Source organism: Tenrec ecaudatus, chromosome 5 (genome assembly GCF_050624435.1).
Source record: "Tenrec ecaudatus isolate mTenEca1 chromosome 5, mTenEca1.hap1, whole genome shotgun sequence".
NCBI classification, from domain to species: Eukaryota; Metazoa; Chordata; class Mammalia; order Afrosoricida; family Tenrecidae; genus Tenrec; species Tenrec ecaudatus.
Genome location: NC_134534.1, coordinates 53,696,162 through 53,717,481, shown reverse-complemented (window position 1 = coordinate 53,717,481; position 21,320 = coordinate 53,696,162). Strand labels below are relative to the sequence as shown.

At 39.8% G+C, this 21,320-nt stretch overlaps 1 protein-coding gene across 2 annotated transcripts in view; it reads left to right on the top strand.

The window, feature by feature from the left end:
- Window positions 1-21,320, top strand: part of RALYL (RALY RNA binding protein like) — a 446,351-nt gene that overhangs the window by 194,108 nt on the left and 230,923 nt on the right. Inside the window, exon 1 of one of the 2 annotated variants that reach the window (XM_075549531.1) lies at window positions 1,624-1,881. The exons of the other annotated variant lie outside the window; for it this stretch is intronic. Within the exon in view, the coding sequence (XP_075405646.1) occupies window positions 1,695-1,881 (187 nt within the window). The 5' untranslated portion in view covers window positions 1,624-1,694. Of the gene's footprint in view, window positions 1-1,623; window positions 1,882-21,320 lie in introns of those variants that run through there. 2 annotated transcript variants of the gene reach the window in all.

Genomic DNA, 21,320 nt, shown 5'->3' with positions numbered 1-21,320 from the left:
GCAAAGAGCCTTGGCAAACAATGGCGACCATTAGCCTAAAGCCAGAGAAGCATGCTGGGAGTGCTGCTCAAAGCTTATCAATAACTGTGACTACAAGTGTATTAATTGAGTATAAAAATATTTTGCTTCTGAAATACTCTTTCCAGGAAGCAGAGTCCTAAGGTGAGATCTTCAGTTCTTACCATCAGCTGTTGGTGGTTGATGCTGAGGCAAAAAGACCCCCGTGTAGAATTGTGCTCCAGAAGGGGTTCTGTGGCTGCTTTGGAGGCAGTGCATGACCAGGCCTATTTTCCAAGGCACCTCTGGGTGCAAGACAGCCTCCAACCTTTCCATTAACAAGTGTGCTTACCATGTGCAACACCTGGGGGCTTCCCTGGCTATTAGAAAACAGCCTGAATGTGTTGCACACACACACACACACACACACACACACACACGGGGGTGTTTTTTTTTGACAGTAGACGATATCTACTTCTGCTTCTTGTCTAAAAATCAAATCCAAAGCGTGACTCTAAATAACCAAACTCTGCTATTGAGTCGATTCTAAACCATAAATCTTTACTGGAGTAGGAATTCTTATCTTTCTCCAGAGGGGCGGCTGATGGTTTAGAACTGCTGACCTTGGGGTTAGCAACGCAATGGGTAACCACTCATCACTGAAGAATTTCTATGTAATAAGACCTCCTAGTCAGAGTATGACTTGTGGGTTATGCAATGGGCAGCAAACCACAAAGTCTATAGTTCCCATCAGCCCCGCCTCAGGAGAGAGATGAGATTTTTGACTGTCTTAGAGTTATAGTCTCAGAAACCCTGTCTGAGAGTGTCTCCATGAGCCAGAATCGGCTCCATGGCAGTGAGTTTGTTTGGGTTAATGGCCCTTCAACAGAAATGTGAATCCATACACTCCTTGGGTGTATCTGAGAGGTCTCATACTCTTGGGTTTCAACTGGGTGCCCAGCCTTACCTTGAGGTGGAGAAAACAGGACACACTAAGACAAGACTTCAACTCCTCTGGAAGAGGTGACACCGTGAAGCATGTTCCGATAAGAGTATGTCCAAAATACTGGGAAATCAAATAGAACTGAGGACTGAAGGGAGGTGGCCAGAGAGGTCGTGGGGGCGTTTCATCAAAGACTTCTTGAGGAGGGGGCAGAGCGCCTGGCACAGAGTATGTACCGTCCAAGCTGAACTAAGACCTTCTCTGTGCCCTTTCTGTGCTGGGCTCTGGGTTTGCAATTCAGAAAACCTGTCGTTCCTGCTTTGCGTGAGAAGCTCAGTCAGTTTAGGGAAATAGACAAAACTCGAAGTGCTAATTGCCTTAAAATTTGAACATGCACCATGCATCGAGGGCTCTGAGAAAGGAGAGTTGACCAGAGCGGCAGAAGGAAAATACACATTTATATTACTGGAGTGGTTAAAGACTTACTAAACCCAAGGATTGTGTTTCATTTACTGTAAATACCCTACAAGGGTTTTCATAGTTCATATTTAGAATTTCAACTGGACTGTTTTCACAAAACATACGGACCCGCTTTTAATTCAACATTGCCTCCAGCGCAGCACTTTAGAAGTGCAGATTTTTATTAGAAAACTTAAGCTGACTGGCTTGGGGGAGGTGAGGGAAACCTGATTTTCTCCAGGAGATTTGCATTAGCTGGAGTAGTTACCGGCGGCGGCGTCTCCCCTGTAATTTTATGAGAATGGTATTACCCTGGCTTTCACTGTGTGACTGCCGGTTACCTTCTGTCAGTGAGCAACAGTCTTACTGCAAAGCAGGAGCACAACCCGGCTCTTTGTCTCCGTGGTCCAAGCAATTACTTCTTAGAAAGTCGGCTGGTTTCGGAATGACCATGTACAGGAGCAAACGCAGACATCAGAGATGTAAGTAAATTCTGACTCAACTTTTTCATAGGAGTAGGGTGGTGGGGTGGGGTGGGGAGGGCGCATAGTTGATTTCTTAAAAGACTAATCATGAGTTCTTCAGAGACACTCTGGTAGTAGAAAGGCTACCGGAGCTGTTTTCACCCTACCCTTTCTCATTATTCTTGTTACATGCTTGGGAGATGTTGTGCAGAGAGGGGATAATTCATTTGTTACTATGGAAACCTTTGGAAAGGTTTACAAAATCAACAGAGAAACAGATCAAATGCAATTTCAATCTAGCTCAGCATCCTTCCTTCTGGCGTGATCACTGGATAGTACTCTTCGCTGCTTGGCCAGGAGTGATAGATTTTGTTTCCTGGAAGTCTATTGAAAGGTTCCGGGAAGGGAGCCCCAAACTTCCATTTATTCATTCTATTTCAATGACAACTCTCCGGAGAAGGAGAGCCATTCAGAATGGAGGCAAGAGAGCTGATCGTGGCTGACAGACTGAGCGTTTCACAACATATTCATTGCCAAACTTCTTACCCTAGGAGAGAATGTTTGTAATACACGGTAATTCACTAGGGGCGCCATTTCGAAGGGTTACAAGGAGTCATATGAAATCTACCCTAAAGGAGCTGCTTCTGAGTGAAAAGGAGCCTGCAACTGCCCTGTCCTGAGGTCTAGAACAGAGATGATATAGAACTGAAATCCATCCGGAGTTAGCTAAAAGCCAGTCTTAGTGGAAAACTGCATTGTATGGAGGAGCAATGTGTTTCTACTGAGAAGCCGCTTTATCACAACCCTCCTTAGTCCGTCCAGCACGGTCACAGTACCTGTGTCTAAAGTCGATATTGCCACAGTAGAATGATCTGTCACCCGCTCTGTTTGCCATCTCAGAAAGGTAATGACAACTTGTTCTACGGCCAAAATCTGTACTCTTTCATCGTTCCTTGCGATGGCCTTCTATAGTATTCAATATCTTTTAATACAGAAAGTATATAAGCAATCACTGCTCTATCAAAATGCCAAGAGATGATAGAAATTTCACATTTTTAACGTAATGGTTTATCTGCTGTCCTTTTCATCCAAGATCTGAGCGCTAACATTTCTCGTGGTTGAAGAAGTTTTAGGCGCCCCAGAATCCCTGAGAGCCAGGAGTGCCAGTGAGATTCTATAAAAGGCTGATTGCCTTTTGGTGCCATGTCATGCTTGTGATGGAGAAAACACATATGATGGGTAATACTTTTCCTTACAAAAAATAACTGGTTTAAACCCACTCGTATATGACTAATTGAGTGTGACTTCCTCCTACAGGAGTTAATCTAAATCACCCTTGTTCTCACAATCATTTTGTACCTTGACTCCTGTGTCTTTGCACACCCCCTCATGTTTTGTCCCCGATGTGGATCATCGTCGTCTTAATGCACATGTGCAAATAAAAGATTCACAGAAAACGTGTACTGAATATCTCCATCTAAAATGTGCTTGCTGAAATCTGCGATTAAGCAGCAGGCAGAAATTGTGGATTACATGAGACAAGCCAGAAGATGTATAATTAGGCAAGCCTGAACACAGTAGGGTGTGCTGGGATGGTTTACTTAAAAAAAAAATCTAATGTTACTTATGTTTGATTGGATTAGTTAGCTGTAGGATGTTGCATTAACTGTTTCTATAGTCTAATCAGACAGCAGAGCACATCAGAGAGCAGGGATAGAATAAAATGAAACTGTATGCAAAGCTTAGCAGTAAAAGGAAATGGATTCCTTCAATGAAAATCTGTCTGACACTAATAAATTTGCCAAAGTGAAGTGTAAGGCAAAATTGTTCACTATCCAATTGATATATAGAAACCTGAATTATTCTATTACCCAAACCCAGTGTATTTCCATTTTCAATCGCATCTTTTATGTGTGTGTTTTTGATCATGTAGCAGGCATTAATGCACCTAGAGGCAATTGTAATCCAATTAATGTAATAATTACACACTTAACAAAATCTCCTTGTGGGAAAGACGGAATGTGTTCTTCTGATATGTGCTCTTTACTATTGAAAACAGAATGTGAATCAACTTTCTCATTTTCTTGTTCTTTAAAGATTTCACATACTACCCTTTAATAAAATAATGTAACTTTCTATTCTAAGTCTGACCAAAAGGAATAGAAAAGGTGTGTGTGGCTATGCCACGGGTTTGATGGCAGAGAGAGTCAGAAGAAAAACAGGAGTAAGAGACATTTGAGCATATAAATTGTAGTCGTCTTTTGTAAATCCATGTTAGATGTTGAAATTCATTCTTACCTCATATCTAGATTATTATTAATAATTCCCTGTAAAGATTTGGAAGGCAGAGGGAAGAACCCCTCCCATGCTTATGATGGAATAAATGTTCAAGTAAATGAAGCAGTCTTAGGTTTCATCTTACCTGTATACATAAATACATAAATTAGATATGGAAATCTACGATGGGATCATTTGCATATGTCACAAGTTGATTTGGCTAGAGCCAGACAGGCATATACCACATTAAGTATTATAACCTACTGATAGTCTAGAAAAGGCTAATATAATAATATACTATATTAATATAGCTAACATAGGCCTAGTTTTACAAAACATGTTGATGTGGATATCATTAGTAGGATTAAAAAATGTTTACTTCAGGGTATATTGGAGTATGAAGATATTTCACAAATATATTTTAAAGCTACATATTAAAATCTACAGTTTGCATTTAAAATTCCAAAAAGGTGTATTATGTATTAAGACAAGATACACCTGTAATCTCCCTTGTGGAAATATGACATGACCTTGAGAAAACATTTTTATCTATTGCAAAAGTACATGGGGAGATAAGGAAAATGCAATAATGTGTTCCTGAAATACAGACAAACTAGAGTAGATTCCATTTACCATTAAACATAGCATTTGGAAAATACTATCATCCTTGTATACCACAGCAAAGGAAAGAGTGCAAGGTTAACTTTAGGCATGTAACATTTAATCCAATATAACTGACTCAGAAGAAATGCTTGTTTCTGATTTCTAGTGGTATAAATAAGAAGCCCTTGGCACTGTCAGGTAAGCATAGACTGCTCATTTCAAAGCCGGTGGTTCAACTTCACCAGTTGACCCCAGAAAGAGAGAGGAGGCTATCGCTGTAAGGCGGAAAACCCCCGAAGCCCGGGGTATTCTCAGTCCCCCTGCTGGCAGAGGATGGTATATGTGGATGACCGTGGCGCAAGCATCTCATTATGGATACGCAAATAGCAGCCAGGAAGCATACTCATGGTAGTCTTTCATTTGTGGTCTGAGTCCCTATATGTTACTTCTGTAGGCTGCAGTTTCTTCAAGTGTAGTCAAGAAAATACTTTTTAAAATGTCTCCCATTTCTAAATCTGTATTTCCACAACAAAAGTCCTATCATGTGATTATATAACTTTCCTACCGAAAGGCATTCTGTGGTTTCTTATTGTCTAGATGGTGGCTCTGGACTCATTTGCATCAGACCCATGAGTGAACTTGAAATTATTGCAAGAAGCCCTACAATTCATATGAATATTAATCACTGGTTATAGAATGAGAGAGGAGTTCATAGAGCTAGATGGTGGATAGGGATGGATAGTGGTGTTCACACACAGACATACACACCATAACATTTGTAAGTTTAATCAGAAGAAATACATTCAACAATGGCACCACATTTTTAAACACTCTTAAAGCCCACATTTTATTAAAACAAACAAGCCACTCTAGTACATGGGCCCCTCACTAGGTTCCATGTTGATGGTAGTAAAAATGGACTTCATGTTCCCCAAAGTTGGGAATCACTAACCAGAAACTACATAAATCATGATCTTACAACACAGTTGCGCACCATTGGCTTTCTTTGGCAAGCTTTCTTCCTGGTACCACCTATGTTCTCGACTCAATCTGCACTGAATTGAAATGCTCTCAGCCCCATGCCTTTGCTCACACATCTCTTGAGATCCAGCCTTCCACGCCATCTTCACCTGTAGGAAACCTCTCTCTTCAAAGTATCACTGAAATATGACAGCCTTCAGAAAGACCTTTCTAATTCCCAAGTCAAAATTAATCTTTCTCATCGTTCTTTATAGATAAAATATTATCATTGTATTTGTGCTTTCTGCATTCTGGCTCTTATATGGAAAATGACCTGTTTCTCTCACTCAAAGTTTGTTTTGTGCCAGATACCTTTTATTCGTCCGTGAAGCTTTCTGAGTGCATAATACATGTTCGCCCTGAGTAATCAGCACCTGTCTGTTAAATTTCACTCATTCAAAGAAATAGCTATCATTCATCTTTGGTTCCCAGACTCTGCTGCACTGCCGGGGCACCGTGAATGAACAAAGCACGGTTCAGCTGGGAACGAGAAGACAATACACAATTAATGAAATAGATTCACTCCTTGTAATGTGAAGCGCTGTGGAGAAAAATACAGCCAGTATGGAAAGATAAGAGTTCTGTAAGGTGGATGGAAGAAGTGCTTTCTAGGGGGAACCCATCTCGGGGATCTACATATAACCTCCTCTCTGGGGCGTGGGCAACAGGAAAATGGGTGAAGGGAGATGCTGGGCAGTGCAAGATAAGATAAAATAATAATTTATAAATTATTAAGGGTTCATGAGAGAGGGGAGAGTGGGGAGGGAGGAGGAAGGGAAAAAAGGAAAATGAGCTGATTCCAGGAACCCAAGCGGAAGGAGAATTTTGAGAATGATGAGGACAACGAATGTATAAGGGTGCTTTACACAATTGATGTATGTATGGATTGTGATAAGAGTTGGATGAGCCCCAATAAAATGATTTTTTAAGTGCTTTCTAGAAGGCAGTCAACTTCCTTGGGTGCTTTAAACAGTTAACACACTCTGATGGGAACGTTTCCAGGCTCCAATTCACCAGGAGCACTTCAAAATAAAAGCCCGGGGACCGACTTCTGAAAAGTCAGCTACAGAGATTCTCTGGGCCCTAGGCCTACTCTCACACATTACCTGTTGGAGTTGGCTCAGCAGTAATTGATTTTTGGTTTACGGGGGGGAAAAAATCCCATAATCACTGTGATGAATATAACGTTGGCACAGACACCTGCAGCAGGTGAGAGAGCAAGCTCTGCTTTCAGGACATTTCCTATTAAAAAAAAGGGGGGGGAAGTATGTGCAAAGGCCCTGGAGTAGGTGGGACAGCAAGTGGAGGAGAAGAAAGGAGAGGAAATCAAAGGTGCACTCCAGGGATTAGATGGCTAGAACAGGGCAGATCGCATCGAACTAAATTAAACAGTGTGTTTTATTTGTAACAGAGATCAATCATAATATGAAATGACTAACTTCTAAGAAAGCCTGACCATAGTTCTAAGTTATTCCAATACTTTCATTAAAATTACCTGTAAGTATGATTTTCATAACCATGCTTCATACTAGAAAAGGCATTTAGTCCCTAATTAGAAAAGAACCAGATTGCAATCATCCAGAGGTCGGAGAGATATTATCATGAATAAGAATACTTGCTGATTTACTCTGATTTCTTGATATATTCATACATTTTAAATCATGGTACTGGAAAAGGTAAGTTTGTGGTTTGCTAAAAGCTTGTATGGCTGCTTGAGACCTTATGAGGAGAAGCCAGGCGCTTGTCAGTTTTGCTTGCTGTTGATCTGATGCCTTTGCTCAGTAAATGTAGGGATAATCGCTCTGATGTGTAGTTGCTGGAAAGCGGGTGGCTGTGGCTATAACTTTCACAACTCATTGTTGCCTTCTATCCTGTGCACATCTTTATTGTAAGTCCTTGTTATAACTCTATGATAAGCAACATGGCAAAGATAAAAACATTAGTTGAAACAAGTATTTTTATGGATACCATGATGATTTTTGTAATGGTGACAGTAAATGTAAACATTGATTAATTCTCAAAATATTTTCTTTCTCAAATGTTTCTTGATCAATACAGATCAGCTAGAGAGCCATATGATCTAGGTTAAAACCTTTTTGTATCTTCACACGGAAGAATAAAGTGATGTCAGGCTTGATTGGTAAGGCTCTCCAGAGGGCACTTATAAATTCAATTCTTGCTTTCTCTATTATTGATGCTTGCTGGGAATTCTAGCTTGACATGTGAAATTTCTTCAGCCTTTTCCCCTCAATTCCTGATATGAATTCCACAACTGGTATAGATTGAAAAGTTGTAAATTTCTACATTCCTCCTTGGAATTGTGTCTGCCTGGTTAGAATCAAGATGGTCTAATTGAGCATGCTCAACGGGAACAGAGATGTACAATAGTTGACTGATAACACCCCAGACACAGGTTGACCTTAAATGGAAATAGATATTGGTCAGCCTCACATCCTTAATCATGGGCTTTTACAGGCTCCAGCCGATGGCCTGTTCTACCGACAGGAATACGTATTCTCCCTCTCACTCGGAGCCATGATGTCTTCGGATTCAGTCTATGTGGTTTTCTACCTAGCAAGGCTACACACAGTCAGAGGTCATTCTTGTAGAGGAAAACAATTGTACAGTTTCTCTGAACTTCTCTACTTTTAGAAAAACAACTTGGCAAAAAAAAAAAAATACACCACCTGCTCCTTTAACTGCTCTCTCTGAAGGATGTGTGCTGCCCTGATATCTACGCTGGCATCAAAACCATGACATTGATCATTTCCCGCCCCCAGGTATGTCTGCCTCAAACCATCACCGCATCAGCTGGTAATTGAGGGCTTAACCATTTCACCCCTTAGGAACTCCCAGAAGCTGTCTAACTCCTACCAATTTCAAAATGTTTTCTATAACAATGTTCGTTCTGATTCACATGATTTTGTTATTGCAAGTTTTCTTTTACCCATATGGAAAGTAGCATAACTGTAAATACATAACAATCATGTTTTCAGCATTTCAAAAATATTTATCTTTACTTAGGTAAAGGACCATAGTACATATGATTAATGCAATATATACGATAACAAATCTAGTAATTTATTATACCTTAATTTTCACTGCCATTTTAAAATGACATTTATAAGTTTAGATTTCTAATGTCTGGGAAACACTTTGCTTGTTGGACTGTGGTTATGGGCTCAGCTGCGAACAAAAAGTTGACAATTCACCCCCACTCCGTGGGTCTGTAAGGAAAAGACCCTGCAATTACTTCCTTAAAGATTACCCAGACTTATTGCCATCAATTCTAAGTGATAGAGGAGAGCTGCTACGTAGAGTTCCCAAGACTGTAAATATTTGTGGGGGCAGTCGGCCTTGGCTTTCTTCTGCAGAGATACTCGTGAGTTTGAACTGCTGACCTTGAGGTTAATAGTCACATGCTTCATCCTCTGTGAAACCTGAGCTCCTTACATTAAGATGATGCCCTTAGAAATCCTGTAAGGGCTGTTCTAGTCTGTTCTCTGGAATACTATGAATTGGAATTTTTAAAAAGCATAAAATAACATATAAGAAATTGAATACAAAAACTCAAAATATGCATCTTTATTAGAGTGCAAAGCAAACAAATAAGCAAACATGCTTTTATTTCCTCTAAGGGAATTAAGAGATTAACTTTAAAGGCATAAAATATTTGACCAGTGTACCAACTCTTTGACTTTATATGAAAGATCAAAAAATAAAATATCCTGTGGAAAGAGTTATATACATATACTCAAAAGAGCGCTGGTGGCTTGGGGGACTGCACATTGGGTTGCCAGCCAGCAGTTCCACAGTTCAAACCCGCCAGCCCCCAGGAGGAAGCTGAGGTTTTCTACTTATGAAGATTTAGCGCAGTGGTTCTCAACCTGTGGGTCACGACCCCTTGGGGGGGGTGTCGAACGACCTTTTCACAGGGGTCGCCCAATTCATAACAGTAGCAAAATGACAGGAAGTAGCAATGAAAACAATTTTAGGGTTGGGGGTGGGGGTCACCTGAGAAACTGTATGAAAGGGTCGTAGCATTCGGAAGGTTGAGAACCAGAAGAAGCAATTCTCTTTGTGCTATCGGGTCACTGTGTCACAATCGACGCCAGGGCAGTCGGTTTAGCATGGTTTCTGTGCTGTAGTTTTTAGCATGAAATAAATAAAAGGTTTCCATACTTACAAAGTAGAAGTGCTCAGCGGTGATTTTAGTAATTTGTTCTGAGTTGTAACGCTCTTCTTAATCTAAAGCAATTGAATTGTTTGGCATAATGTCCCGGTTCATTTCCTTCGTGTGGCTATTGATTTTCTTGGCATTATTTTCTGAACTGCACTTTCCGTCTGACTATGGAATTTCAGATACACTTAATTCTGGAGGGTTACATTATGTATGCGCTGACATTCACTCAAGATCTTAATGATCTCTAACAGACATTTTATTATCTCTGGAATTTCATTCATATTTAAAATAAAGATACAATCCACAACTATTTCTTTATAAACCGTACAGAGCAGAAAGCATTTGGGGCTAATGCCTTATGCCTTAGGCTTCTTACCGTGGAAAATGTTATATTGCCAACTGCATGATTCTTTTGACCCCTCGTGAACTTGAAATTTTCCTTAGAGGAACAGCTGGATGTATTTCCTTAAATAAACGCACATTGTTCTTCAAATTGCCAGTATCTGTCTTCTTAATAGTCTCCACAGGCAATGAGCATTTTGACTTTGGAGTCACCTCTACTGGATCTATGTAGATAAGTCTGTTGTATTCCTCTCTTTGCTCCCATCTTTGAACAGTGTCTTTCAACTCAAGTGCATTTTTCCCTGAGAGCACGGCATCCTAGCTTATCATTCACCTGTTCTGTTGGGTTATTATAGGTATCTTATGTGATCATTGAACTCTGTTATTTCAGGCATCAAGATCATAGATAAGTTTCTGTGAGCTTCTTGTGAAATTTGCTATTGTTTTTGTTCGGTGCCTGGATGTCAAGTCCTAGTCAAGACGATCCTCTGAACCACAGGAAGATGTGTTTCCTGGTCCTGTGCCGTCCTTGCAAGCGCTGCCGTTGGAGCCCAGTGTGGGAGCCACTTACCCTCGACTTCATGATGCTTTTCTTCGGGGATTGGTTCTTCCTGATAGCTTGCCCAATGTCCTAGAATAAGGTCTCACCGTCCTCGTGGCTCTTGGGTGTCTATGCGTGGGAAAGAATTGATAGCAATGATAAAAGTAAAAGCCTTCCATCTACAGGTCATTTTTCCGGAAGTCCATGGGGCCATAAAAATGAGTCTCTTTGGAATACGAAATCACTGTAACTTAACCATTTATACTAAAAGCAGGAGTCCATCAGATTTAATAAAAAACTATGAGTAGATTTTGCCCTAGAGAAACCTTGTCCAGCATAACCAGTTGTTTCGGAGACTGATCTCTAGTGATACCATTTGTCCTAGATTACCACTAGCAACAATTAAATTAATAGAGTAACTTGGCTCATGGTTCAAGCCAAGGAAGTACATCCTGCCTTGTTTATGGAGATTGTTAAAGGAGAACATTGTTTGGGATTCAAAAGAGTAAATTTCCTTCATTGTTAATTTTGCCAGTATTAATTTAGAACAATATTGCAAAAGAGCAGGAATACTAGTAGCACTGTTTCTCAACACATGCTCTAGACATTATAATTCAAGAAATAATCACACAAGTCATGGCGATCTAATTTTGCTCTGCATCCATGATTATTAAATTGGGAAATACATCGGTATGCTATAATGAGGACTATATGCCATGATTCTTTATAACTAACATTCCAATCACTGGTGCTGAAATATGACTGTCAATCAATCTTTGTGCTTGGAGTCTGCCTAATTGGCATTTTTTCATTGTCAGAGCTTTTTATAAACTAAGACCATTTTCATGTACCTTTATAACAGATACTAGTGCCATATTTATGTGACAATGAAGTTAAAGGAACCCTGAATTTATTTATAACTTTCAGGCATACTTGCCTTTTTATTGTGTGTCCTCTGTATTTATTTGTCATAAGTAACATTTATTCAATTATTTGGGGTTCTTATGTCTTGGGAAATTGATTATCTCTATCAAAGAAGTAAAAGAGTAGGTCCTCAATTTGATTATTATAAAACTGATATTCTATTGTTATATTTAATAAATTACAGTATAGATATTCATCACTTTCCCTAATGTGAGTGAGTTGTAACTGTCAAATTTCCTGGCAAAATATATCAGTCTAGAGGTGATTTCAGTTCCCTGTAAACACCACCATTCTTTTATCACCTAAATATTTTACTGGTGGATTTGCAGTGTCTATCAATCATAATTGAAAGATGTTATTCACCCATCTAAATGTGTTACTTGTCATTGTCAACGGATTTTAAGTCCTTGATGAAAAATCATATGTTGAGAAATCAAAAATCTATTTTTAATCATTTTAAATGAAATTTATAAGCAATATTTAATCCAGTGTTATCATACTTCTGCAGGACCTAAAGGGGTGTCGTGGTGGTGTAGTGGCTTAAGAGTTGGGCTGCTAATCACCAGGTCAGCAGTTCCAAACCACTAGCCTTTCCAGAGGAGAATGATGAGACTTTCGGTTCCCATGAAGAATGACAGCCTCAGAAATGCACAGGAGCAGTTCCGCTCTGTCCTGCAGGGCCACTAGGGATCGTGAGTAGGAGTCTCTCGGTAGTAGAGAGTTCCAGTTCAGTATATTATTTTAAAAACCCTTTCTGATCTCTAATAAGTTATTCTCATCAATTGCCCCTTATGTTGCTGCTTTCTATTTAGAACCCTGTCCTCTTAACTTAGGTAATACCTACTCAGCTTTCAAGGTCCGACTTGGATAATCACTTTCTACTAATGTTTCTCTGCGTACCTTGTGGAAATAGAGCTGATTGTGTCCTGCATGTCATTGTGCCCAGGACACATCTGTACTCGTATTCATTTCTGCACCTCCAGAAAGGTCTGGAGCTAGAAAGTCCTCAATTAATAGATTTTGGTAAATGAAAATAACAAATTATTCCATCACTTGTGTCTGTTTCCACAACCGGTACAGGAATTGCTGGAATTTGTCTCAGACACATCACTATGACACAGATTATTGCTCTTTTACCTTTTTATATTCACAAATGCCCCTCAACACTATTCATCTGCTAAGACTTTTGCTCTGAGCTTTGGGAGTTGTTTTGTCTACTCATAACCCTAACATCATTATATCATGAAGAGTATTACACAACGTCTAAAATCACCTGGACCATTCCCTGGATGAACTACTGTGTTTATCCAAAATGTGAGAGATGATTTTGGAAGTGGCAGGAAATGCAGATAGTGATTTCCTCAGACAGATTTCTCTTTCACTGATCACCGAGCAACTGTGCTAATTTTCTGGCTCATTTTAACTTTCCAAATTCTTGAACCTTTGTGTGTTTAAGAATTGAAGACTCGTAGATCGTAACACCTGCAGAATCAAAACTTTCCTCCCCATATACTCAGCTTGCCCCGCTATCCACAGATAGATCTGCTGCTAGATTCTGTCATTTCCTAAATCAATTTTGCGTGAGTTAGAGCAGGCCTCCTCAAACTATGGCCCACGGGCCATATGTGGCCCACCGAGGACATTTTTCCAGTCCGCTGGGTGTTTTTGCCCGTTTTATTTTTTTAACGTCAAAATAAGATATGTGCAGTGTGCATAGGAATTTGTTCATAGTTTTTTTTTCTAACTATAGTCTGGCCCTCCAACGGTCTGAGGGCCAGTGAAATGGCCCCCTGTTTAAACAGTTTGAGGACCCCTGAGTTAGAGGAACACATTGTTGGTTTCTCCACAGACTTGTCGGTGTTCATCTCAGCAGTGGCTCATGGATTGATTTTTTTCAGATCTCAGCGTCAGAAAGACATAGTCTACATGCAATCATTTAATCCAGTGCAAGCACACTGGCTCAGTCCGTGAATGTTGCACTTCATGTTGTATGTATTGAAATGGGACCCAGATTTATTTTGCCACTTTCAAAATCGATGTATTAATTAGGAAAACCATGTTATGCCATGTCATTTGCCCACTTTCTTACTCTCCTCGCTCCTCATTCTTCCCATTATCCTCGGTGTTCAGAATTGGTGTCAACCAGAAATCCTTGATTGGTGACTAAAAGTGACCTCATTTCCAAAGCGTTTAAAGTTATTTCAGGTGAAAGCTCTCTCAAGGGCTTTCAATGTCTCAGAAACGTGGATCTACAATCTGTGACCATAATGAACCCTGCACATTAAATTGACCCGAATGGTTAGACAGCCAACTTCATCCTCAACATTGACAAATTTCTGACAGAAAAGCCTAGAATGGGAGAACTGAAAAGAAGCTATTAGAATTACAGACTCTGAAAGGAGCTCTCTATGCTACTTTTTTTTCTGAATATAATTGAGATTTCCAATAATCTTTACTGTCATTTTACTTTCTGGATTGGGTCATTTAAGAATCCGTATATAAAGTTAATAGAGAAGCAAAAATTAATTCTGTTAAAAAAATTGGAAGCCAAATTGTATGTTCTTGCTCAATTTTTTCCAAGCTTCTTAACTGAGTTGATTAAAGCACAAAACTGAAGCAGACAAGGTCAGAGAGCTGATCTACCTGTAGCATACCCTCCTCCCTGGTCACACACCCCTGCAGTCAGCCTGCCCAGACATCCTCCAGAGGATCTGGTCCCATGAAAACCCTGGAACAGCAGAACACTGAAGTGTGCCCAGAGTCATGAGAACATAGTGTCTCAAAAGAAATAGATTTCTAGTGATAGAGACCTTCAGGAACCAACTGAATATATCATTTTTGAATAAACAATTGTTTGTTTTCATTTTAATTGTTGCAAGGAGCAGAAAGTCAACTGGCAGAACTTCTTTTCTGGTCAACTGTCAAGCTTCTCACACTTGGAATTTTAAGGGACAAAAGTCATCTATAATTGCGAACCAGAAGAGAGGCGCTTCATAGAGGCATGTGAAGGGAGCCTGAATTAATCATTTTCATTATAGCCTGGCAGGCATAAGTAAAAATTTAGATAATTTAAAGAACACTAAACTAATGTCTTTTCCCCTGAGGCACCTGAAAGAAGATAACTAAATTACTCTAAGATTCTTTCCATTGAGCAAGTCTGAGGTAGAATTTAGACAGTGCTATGAGAAGAACTAGTATGAAAAGTTTCACTTATCTTGTTAGGCTGACACCAGGTCATGGTATTTTTCATAATAAACACATATTTTTAAAATCAGGAGTTAATACATAATTCAATCACATCAAGCAGAATTGTACAATTGCTACCACCATCAGTTTCCAAACACTCTTTTTCTCCCTAGACTCATTGATAGCATCTCCCCTGTACCCATCACCACGGACCCACCCCAGGAGCCCCCGTTCTCCCTGCTGTCTCTGTACAGAAATGCAAGAAGACATATAACACCACTTCACGAGGGTGCCCTCCAATGACATAACACCTCTGAGATGCACCCCACAAACAAAAACAAAAGAGAGAAACAAAAACAAAAGAGAATGAAGGTACAGAAAATGCTGAATGGAGTCAGACTCACGCAGACCCGTATGTCAGAGGAGAACGTGCCGCGATTGATGTTTCAGAGTCGGGCATTGACCTTTCTACCCAGGGGTGTGGGCGGGCTTCTGCCTTTCTGATTTCTATATCCTGGAGGTACCCCGCACAATGACGTAAAACAAATAAAACTATTTTGGGAGAGGTAGGCTTGTTCAAGTGCCTTCCACAAATGATGTCTGATAAATAAGCCTGTCCATCTTTCTTCATGAAGGGCCTGGAGATTATTTTTCAGCATTAATTACTTCATTAGGAGCCCTGGTGACGCAGTAGGTTGACCATTGGGCAGCTAACCAAGTGACCGGTGATCTAATGCCTCTGCTTCTATCAAGATTTACAGCCTGGGGACCGCAATGGGCTAGTTCTGCTTGTCATCTCGGGTCACTGTGAACCAAAGTGGACAGGGAGGCAGAGGCGTCCCTTACGTTATTTTAAGAAGGGGTGGGGACAGCTCCACTGAAAAATTAAGGTATAATGCAAATGCATATGATCATACTTTTATATTTGAGCAATTAACGTCAGTGTTTAAGTTGATTGAAAAAATTATTTCAATATTCTATCTCATTTAAAACCACTTTTCTGTTCTTACCATGAACCCACTTCTGTCCGCTACCCTTTACCTTTAGTTATCCATATTTCCATAGGCTGAAGTATAATGTTTCCTTGGCATACTTCCTTCCAGTAAAGTGGGACCAGTAAAACTAGGTCTTTGGTTTTCTTGCCTTCCTTCTTAGCATGAGCTTCCTTCACCCTGAACTTGTCTCCGACTAGAACCTCAGTGAGTGTCAGTTCAATAAATAAATGAAGGAACTCACTAACATTGTCCAGCCTCTGGTTTTACTTTTTTACATCTTTTATTTTTATTATGTTTTGACCTTCTGTTTACATTTGGTAAATCAACTTAAATGTTTACTTTTTCTAGAAAAATATGTGCCAAAGGGAGCCATACAGTATTGACAGTTTCTAAAAATATACATGACATAAAAGGTCAGTGGTTGAATTTTTAATCTGTATTACTGATTCATAATTTTAAATCACTACATTAACTTTTGATGATAAAAATCAGACCAATATGATGTTTAAACTCACAATAATCTATGAGTATGTTTTACCTCTTTGAAGTGTTAAAGATATTATACCACACAAAACATTTACAGGGGAGCACTTGTTAAAGAGTAACCAGGTAGACACCAATTTATCTGTGTTAGAGAGAGATGACCAAAGCTCTTGACCTACCACTCCCGTTTTTGGCAAACTTAGAAAGCAGTATCTTTGACGTCCATTTAGAATGCATCTCCTTGATCTGTTTTGGCTTGGAACTATAGGTTTGGATTGAGGTTCTTCTAGAGCAGTGGTTCTCAACCTTCCTCATGCCACGACCCTCTCATATAGTTCCGCATGTTGTGGTGACCCCCAATCATAAAATTATTTTCGTTGCTTCCTCATAACTGTGATTTTGCTACTGTAATGAATCAGGTGACCCCTGTGAAAGAGTCATTCAACCTCCAAAGGGGTCACAACCCACAGGTTGAGAACTGCTGTTTTAAAGCCTGTTGTTTGGTCTTTTCTCAGTTACCAAATAATTCCAAACCAATGCCAAAAGGGAAACTCTTCTTGATATTTTTTCAGTGTAATGACTAAAATTCTCATTATTCCATTGGATGTGTCTCATCATTCTACACACACACACTGTACACACTACGCTGTCTCACGCGTTCTAGGCAAGTCCCTCATTGTGCTGTAATTTGTGTTTGGTAGTTCAGAAGATTACGATCACATCCGTGGTCCATAATTAAATTCTAAGTATAGGTACTTAGAATTTCACAATGCTTAATTAGTTTCCCCCAATAGAACACTTCAGCATTATTTCCACAATGGGAATAGCATTATGAGCTCTAAGATATTTTATTTTGTAAATATCTGTTAATTACGAAGCATAGCTTCCTTCATTTTTTTTTCCTGGATGGGCAATCAACATGTTGTTCCTCAGAGTCTGAATTTCATGGCAGGTATGGCAGTTTTCAAACATATTCCTTAATTGCATGCATTTAATGAATATCCTAGTATTTTCTTATTGTCCAAGATCTACCTAAGCTCGTACTGATTGTTAATCACCTGAGCACCAAAGCTGTGCAGGGATGTTGTGGCAAAGTGTCATTGTAATCTCTCAGGAAGTAGCTTCAGTAGTCGCTCTGTCGCTGGATATAAAGTGACCGGCGTAAATAATACATGCAGGCACATCCTCATGACAACATTCCAAACAAGAATGGATGTAGAACACGCCTGCAGCTTTTCCCATAGCTGTGCAAATTTGATCTGTGATAATGGTAGTTCATTATTTTGCACAACGAATCCAATCAATCTAGTCAATTTTCCAAGGAAAATGTATAGTCCTAAATAAGAACTTAGATAAGATTGGAACAGACTTCTAAAGCAGATTAATTAGTTTGATGCATGTTTTAATCAGAGAAGTATTGCCATTTCCTTTCGTGGATGATACATTTGTTCACGCATAAAAAGAACGATGTTTCAAAAAAAGAACAATGTTAACAAATCTAATTTTCAGGGCCTTTAATAACAATAATTTTTAAAGTCACCATGTTCTAGTTAAGTGTGAACATTATATAGTATATATCTGAGTGCTTCCGTTGAGAAATATGAGTTACCATGAGAGATTATAAAACTGCCAGAATCCAGATACGCGACACTCATAATGAATGATAGAAATTCTGTATATCCTGCTCATAAACATTAGAAATGATGAAAAATTTAATCTAGTTGATAAACAGCCTGCATAAATATATTTTATGGGTTATTTTTCTGGATGCCTTTAGGGGTAGCAAACACCACATCACTGAGTAGTTTTAACTTGAAATAATCAGTCTCCTTTAAAGTTACAATGACAATTATGAAAATAATTGTTTTTATAAGCAACCAGGCTGATTATTTTATTAGATATGAAACAATAAAATAACAAGTGCTCCATAACATTTTTGAGACAATGTTTTTCTTTTTTATGAAACTGAAGTCACATAGATACAATGGCCTTGAAACAACTTGAATATATGAAATGGAATCCTTAAATAATCATCATTGTGAATAACTGCATACCTAGACAACCCTGCTGAGTGGTAACATAGCCAATCTGCACTATATTGCATAACCGGCCTGTTTGGAAGTAAAATACAATGTAGTGTGAATACGATAACCATCTTCTTTTTTTAATAACCATCTTTTAGGTGGTGGTTGAAGCGTCAGTACAAGTCCAGAAGAGCATCCTTACTTCCTAGCAGTTTACCTATATCTTGCAAACTGTAGCTAAGTTACAGCCAACTGCCATTTATCTGAATTGCAGCGCAACTCGTTACCCAGTACGATCCCAGGGTTCAACCATTAGCTTTCCTAATGAACCCCAAGATTGGGAGTATTTTCCGTGAATTCCATGTGACCGTTTCAGTGAATAATCAAACTCGGCAAAGACAAGACCTGGAGTGTGCTGTGGGAGGGACTGTTGGTGGCAGGGTCGGAGAAAGAAGGATGGGGATGGAAGCGAGTCTGACCTCCGCCACCCGACCATTGCCCTTGGGCTGGTGTGGCTTTGCATTTTCCTTCTCCTTTGTTTAAGGAGGGCCCGTGCCATTGCCTCACCACCCCATGCAATGTCAACTCCTGAGGGACAGATGGGGAAATGGAGGCTTGGCAAGTCCCCTGCGTGTGCCCACAGAGCCTGTGAGATATGAAACCTGGTTGCACATCCAGACAGTTGGATTTCAGAACTCGAAATCCCTTGGCCCTCCTTCTCACTCAGTGTGCTAGGCAAAATTGGACTGCCTGCTCTTTGGGGAAGGATAAGCCTCGGGGAAATAACGTTCCCTGAGAGCAGGCAGCAAGATTTTATGCTTAAAAACCTCTCTTCCAGTATTGATGGACGCAGAGCAGCAGCACACAAAAACGACGAGGAAAGCAAAAAATCAGATAACCATCTTTGAAACAAGCCTCGTTTCTCCTTATCCTCCATCTTTCATCTGTCACCGAATTAGTTGATTCTATTTCTTAAATTGTGGTATAACGCATCTACCTTGTTTTATAATTCTCTGCCTCTCTTCTCCTTCCCTGCTACCTACCTTTGCAAGGGCTTCTATCTGGAAACGTGGTGACCACAGACACCAAAGGTGGTTGCCACCTGTATTGTTGGCCTGCTGCAATTGTTTCCCTTCTAAACTAGCCGGAATGATGTTTTCAACATTTGACTTCTAGAAATTAAGATAAAATTAAGATACTCTAATGGCTTCCTAATGCATTTAGGGGGGGGAACTAAAGTCACGAGTAGCCAGCAAGGTGCTTGATGGACAGTCTGCCAACCTCTGTACCTTTGATCACTTTTTCCACAGAGCTCTCTCGCGTCAGCCCCACTGGTGTCACCTCAGTGCCTTGAACAAGTGAGGACGACTTGGTTAAGCCCCCACAACTACTCTTCCCTGTCTTCCTAGTTAAGTTCCATAGCTTATCCTTCAAATATAGCTTCCTCAGAAGCCTGTATTCCACTTTGGAGGTTCTCATAGTACTTGGTGCGTCTTCTGTGTAATCCTGAACTCTGCTGGTAATTTTATGTTCACATATGAGTTTTTTGTTTAAATCTTTCATTCATCTGGAAGTACTATGAGAAGGAATCACATTTGTTTTGCCAAATGTTTAATCCCTAGTATCTCATACCCAACACAAAATAGGACTTCGGTAGTTATTTTTTGAATGAGCCATGAATGAATAAGATTTAGTCTCTATTTAAATTCTAGTCTTTCAACTTCCTAAATGTGTGGCCTCGGTTATTAAGCTCTATTAGCTTTTTCTTTCCCTATTCATCATCTTTATCTAATGAACAAGATCACACGTGTGTATTTTTGCTTATAAAAAGAACTCAGAAATATGTTAGCTGTTATTATAGAGCAAAAACATCAGTGATGTCAAACAGAAAACTAACATTTATTAAGGAGAAAATTTCTTTTCAGTATAAACTTAAAAAATATAAAAAAGTATTTTTTTAAATTTTTTTTTAATTTTAACAATTAGGGACTCATACAATTCTTATCACAGTTCATACATATACATACATCAATTGTATAAATCACATCTGTACAGTCCCTGCCCTAATCATTTTTTTCTCTTTTCTTTTTTTACATTTTATTAGGGACCCATACAACTCTTATCACCATCCATACATATACATACATCAATTGTATAAAGCACATCCATACATTCCCTGCCCCAATCATTCTCAAAGCATTTGCTCTCCACTTAAGCCCCTTGCATCAGGTCCTCTTTTTTTTTTCCCCTCCCTCCCCTTTCCCCCCTCCCTCATGTGCCCTTGGTAATTTATACCTCGTTATTTTGTCATATCTTGCCCTATCCGGAGTCTCCCTTCCCCCCTTCTCTGCTGTCCCTCTCCCAGGGAAGAGGTCACATGTGGATCCTTGTAATCAGTTCCCCCTTTCCAACCCACTCACCCTCCACTCTCCCAGCATCGCCCCTCACACCCTTGGTCCTGAAGGTATCATCCACCCTGGATTCCCTGTACCTCCAGCCCTCATATGTACCAGTGTACAGCCTCTGTCCTATCCAGTCCTGCAAGGTAGAATTCGGATCATGGTAGTTGGGGGGAGGAAGCATCCAGGATCTGGGGGAAAGCTGTGTTCTTCATCGGTACTACCTCGCACCCTAATTAACCCATCTCCTCTCCTAAACCCCTCTATGAGGGGATCTCCATTGGCCAACACTTGGGCACTTCCCCCTTCATTTAATATGGTATATATATACATATACATATACACATATATACACACTTATATCGTTGTTTTTTTTGCATGATGCCTTATACCTGGTCCCTTGGCACCTCGTGATCGCACTGGCCGGTGTGCTTCTTCCATGTGGGCTTTTTTGCTTCTGAGCTAGATGGCCGCTTGTTC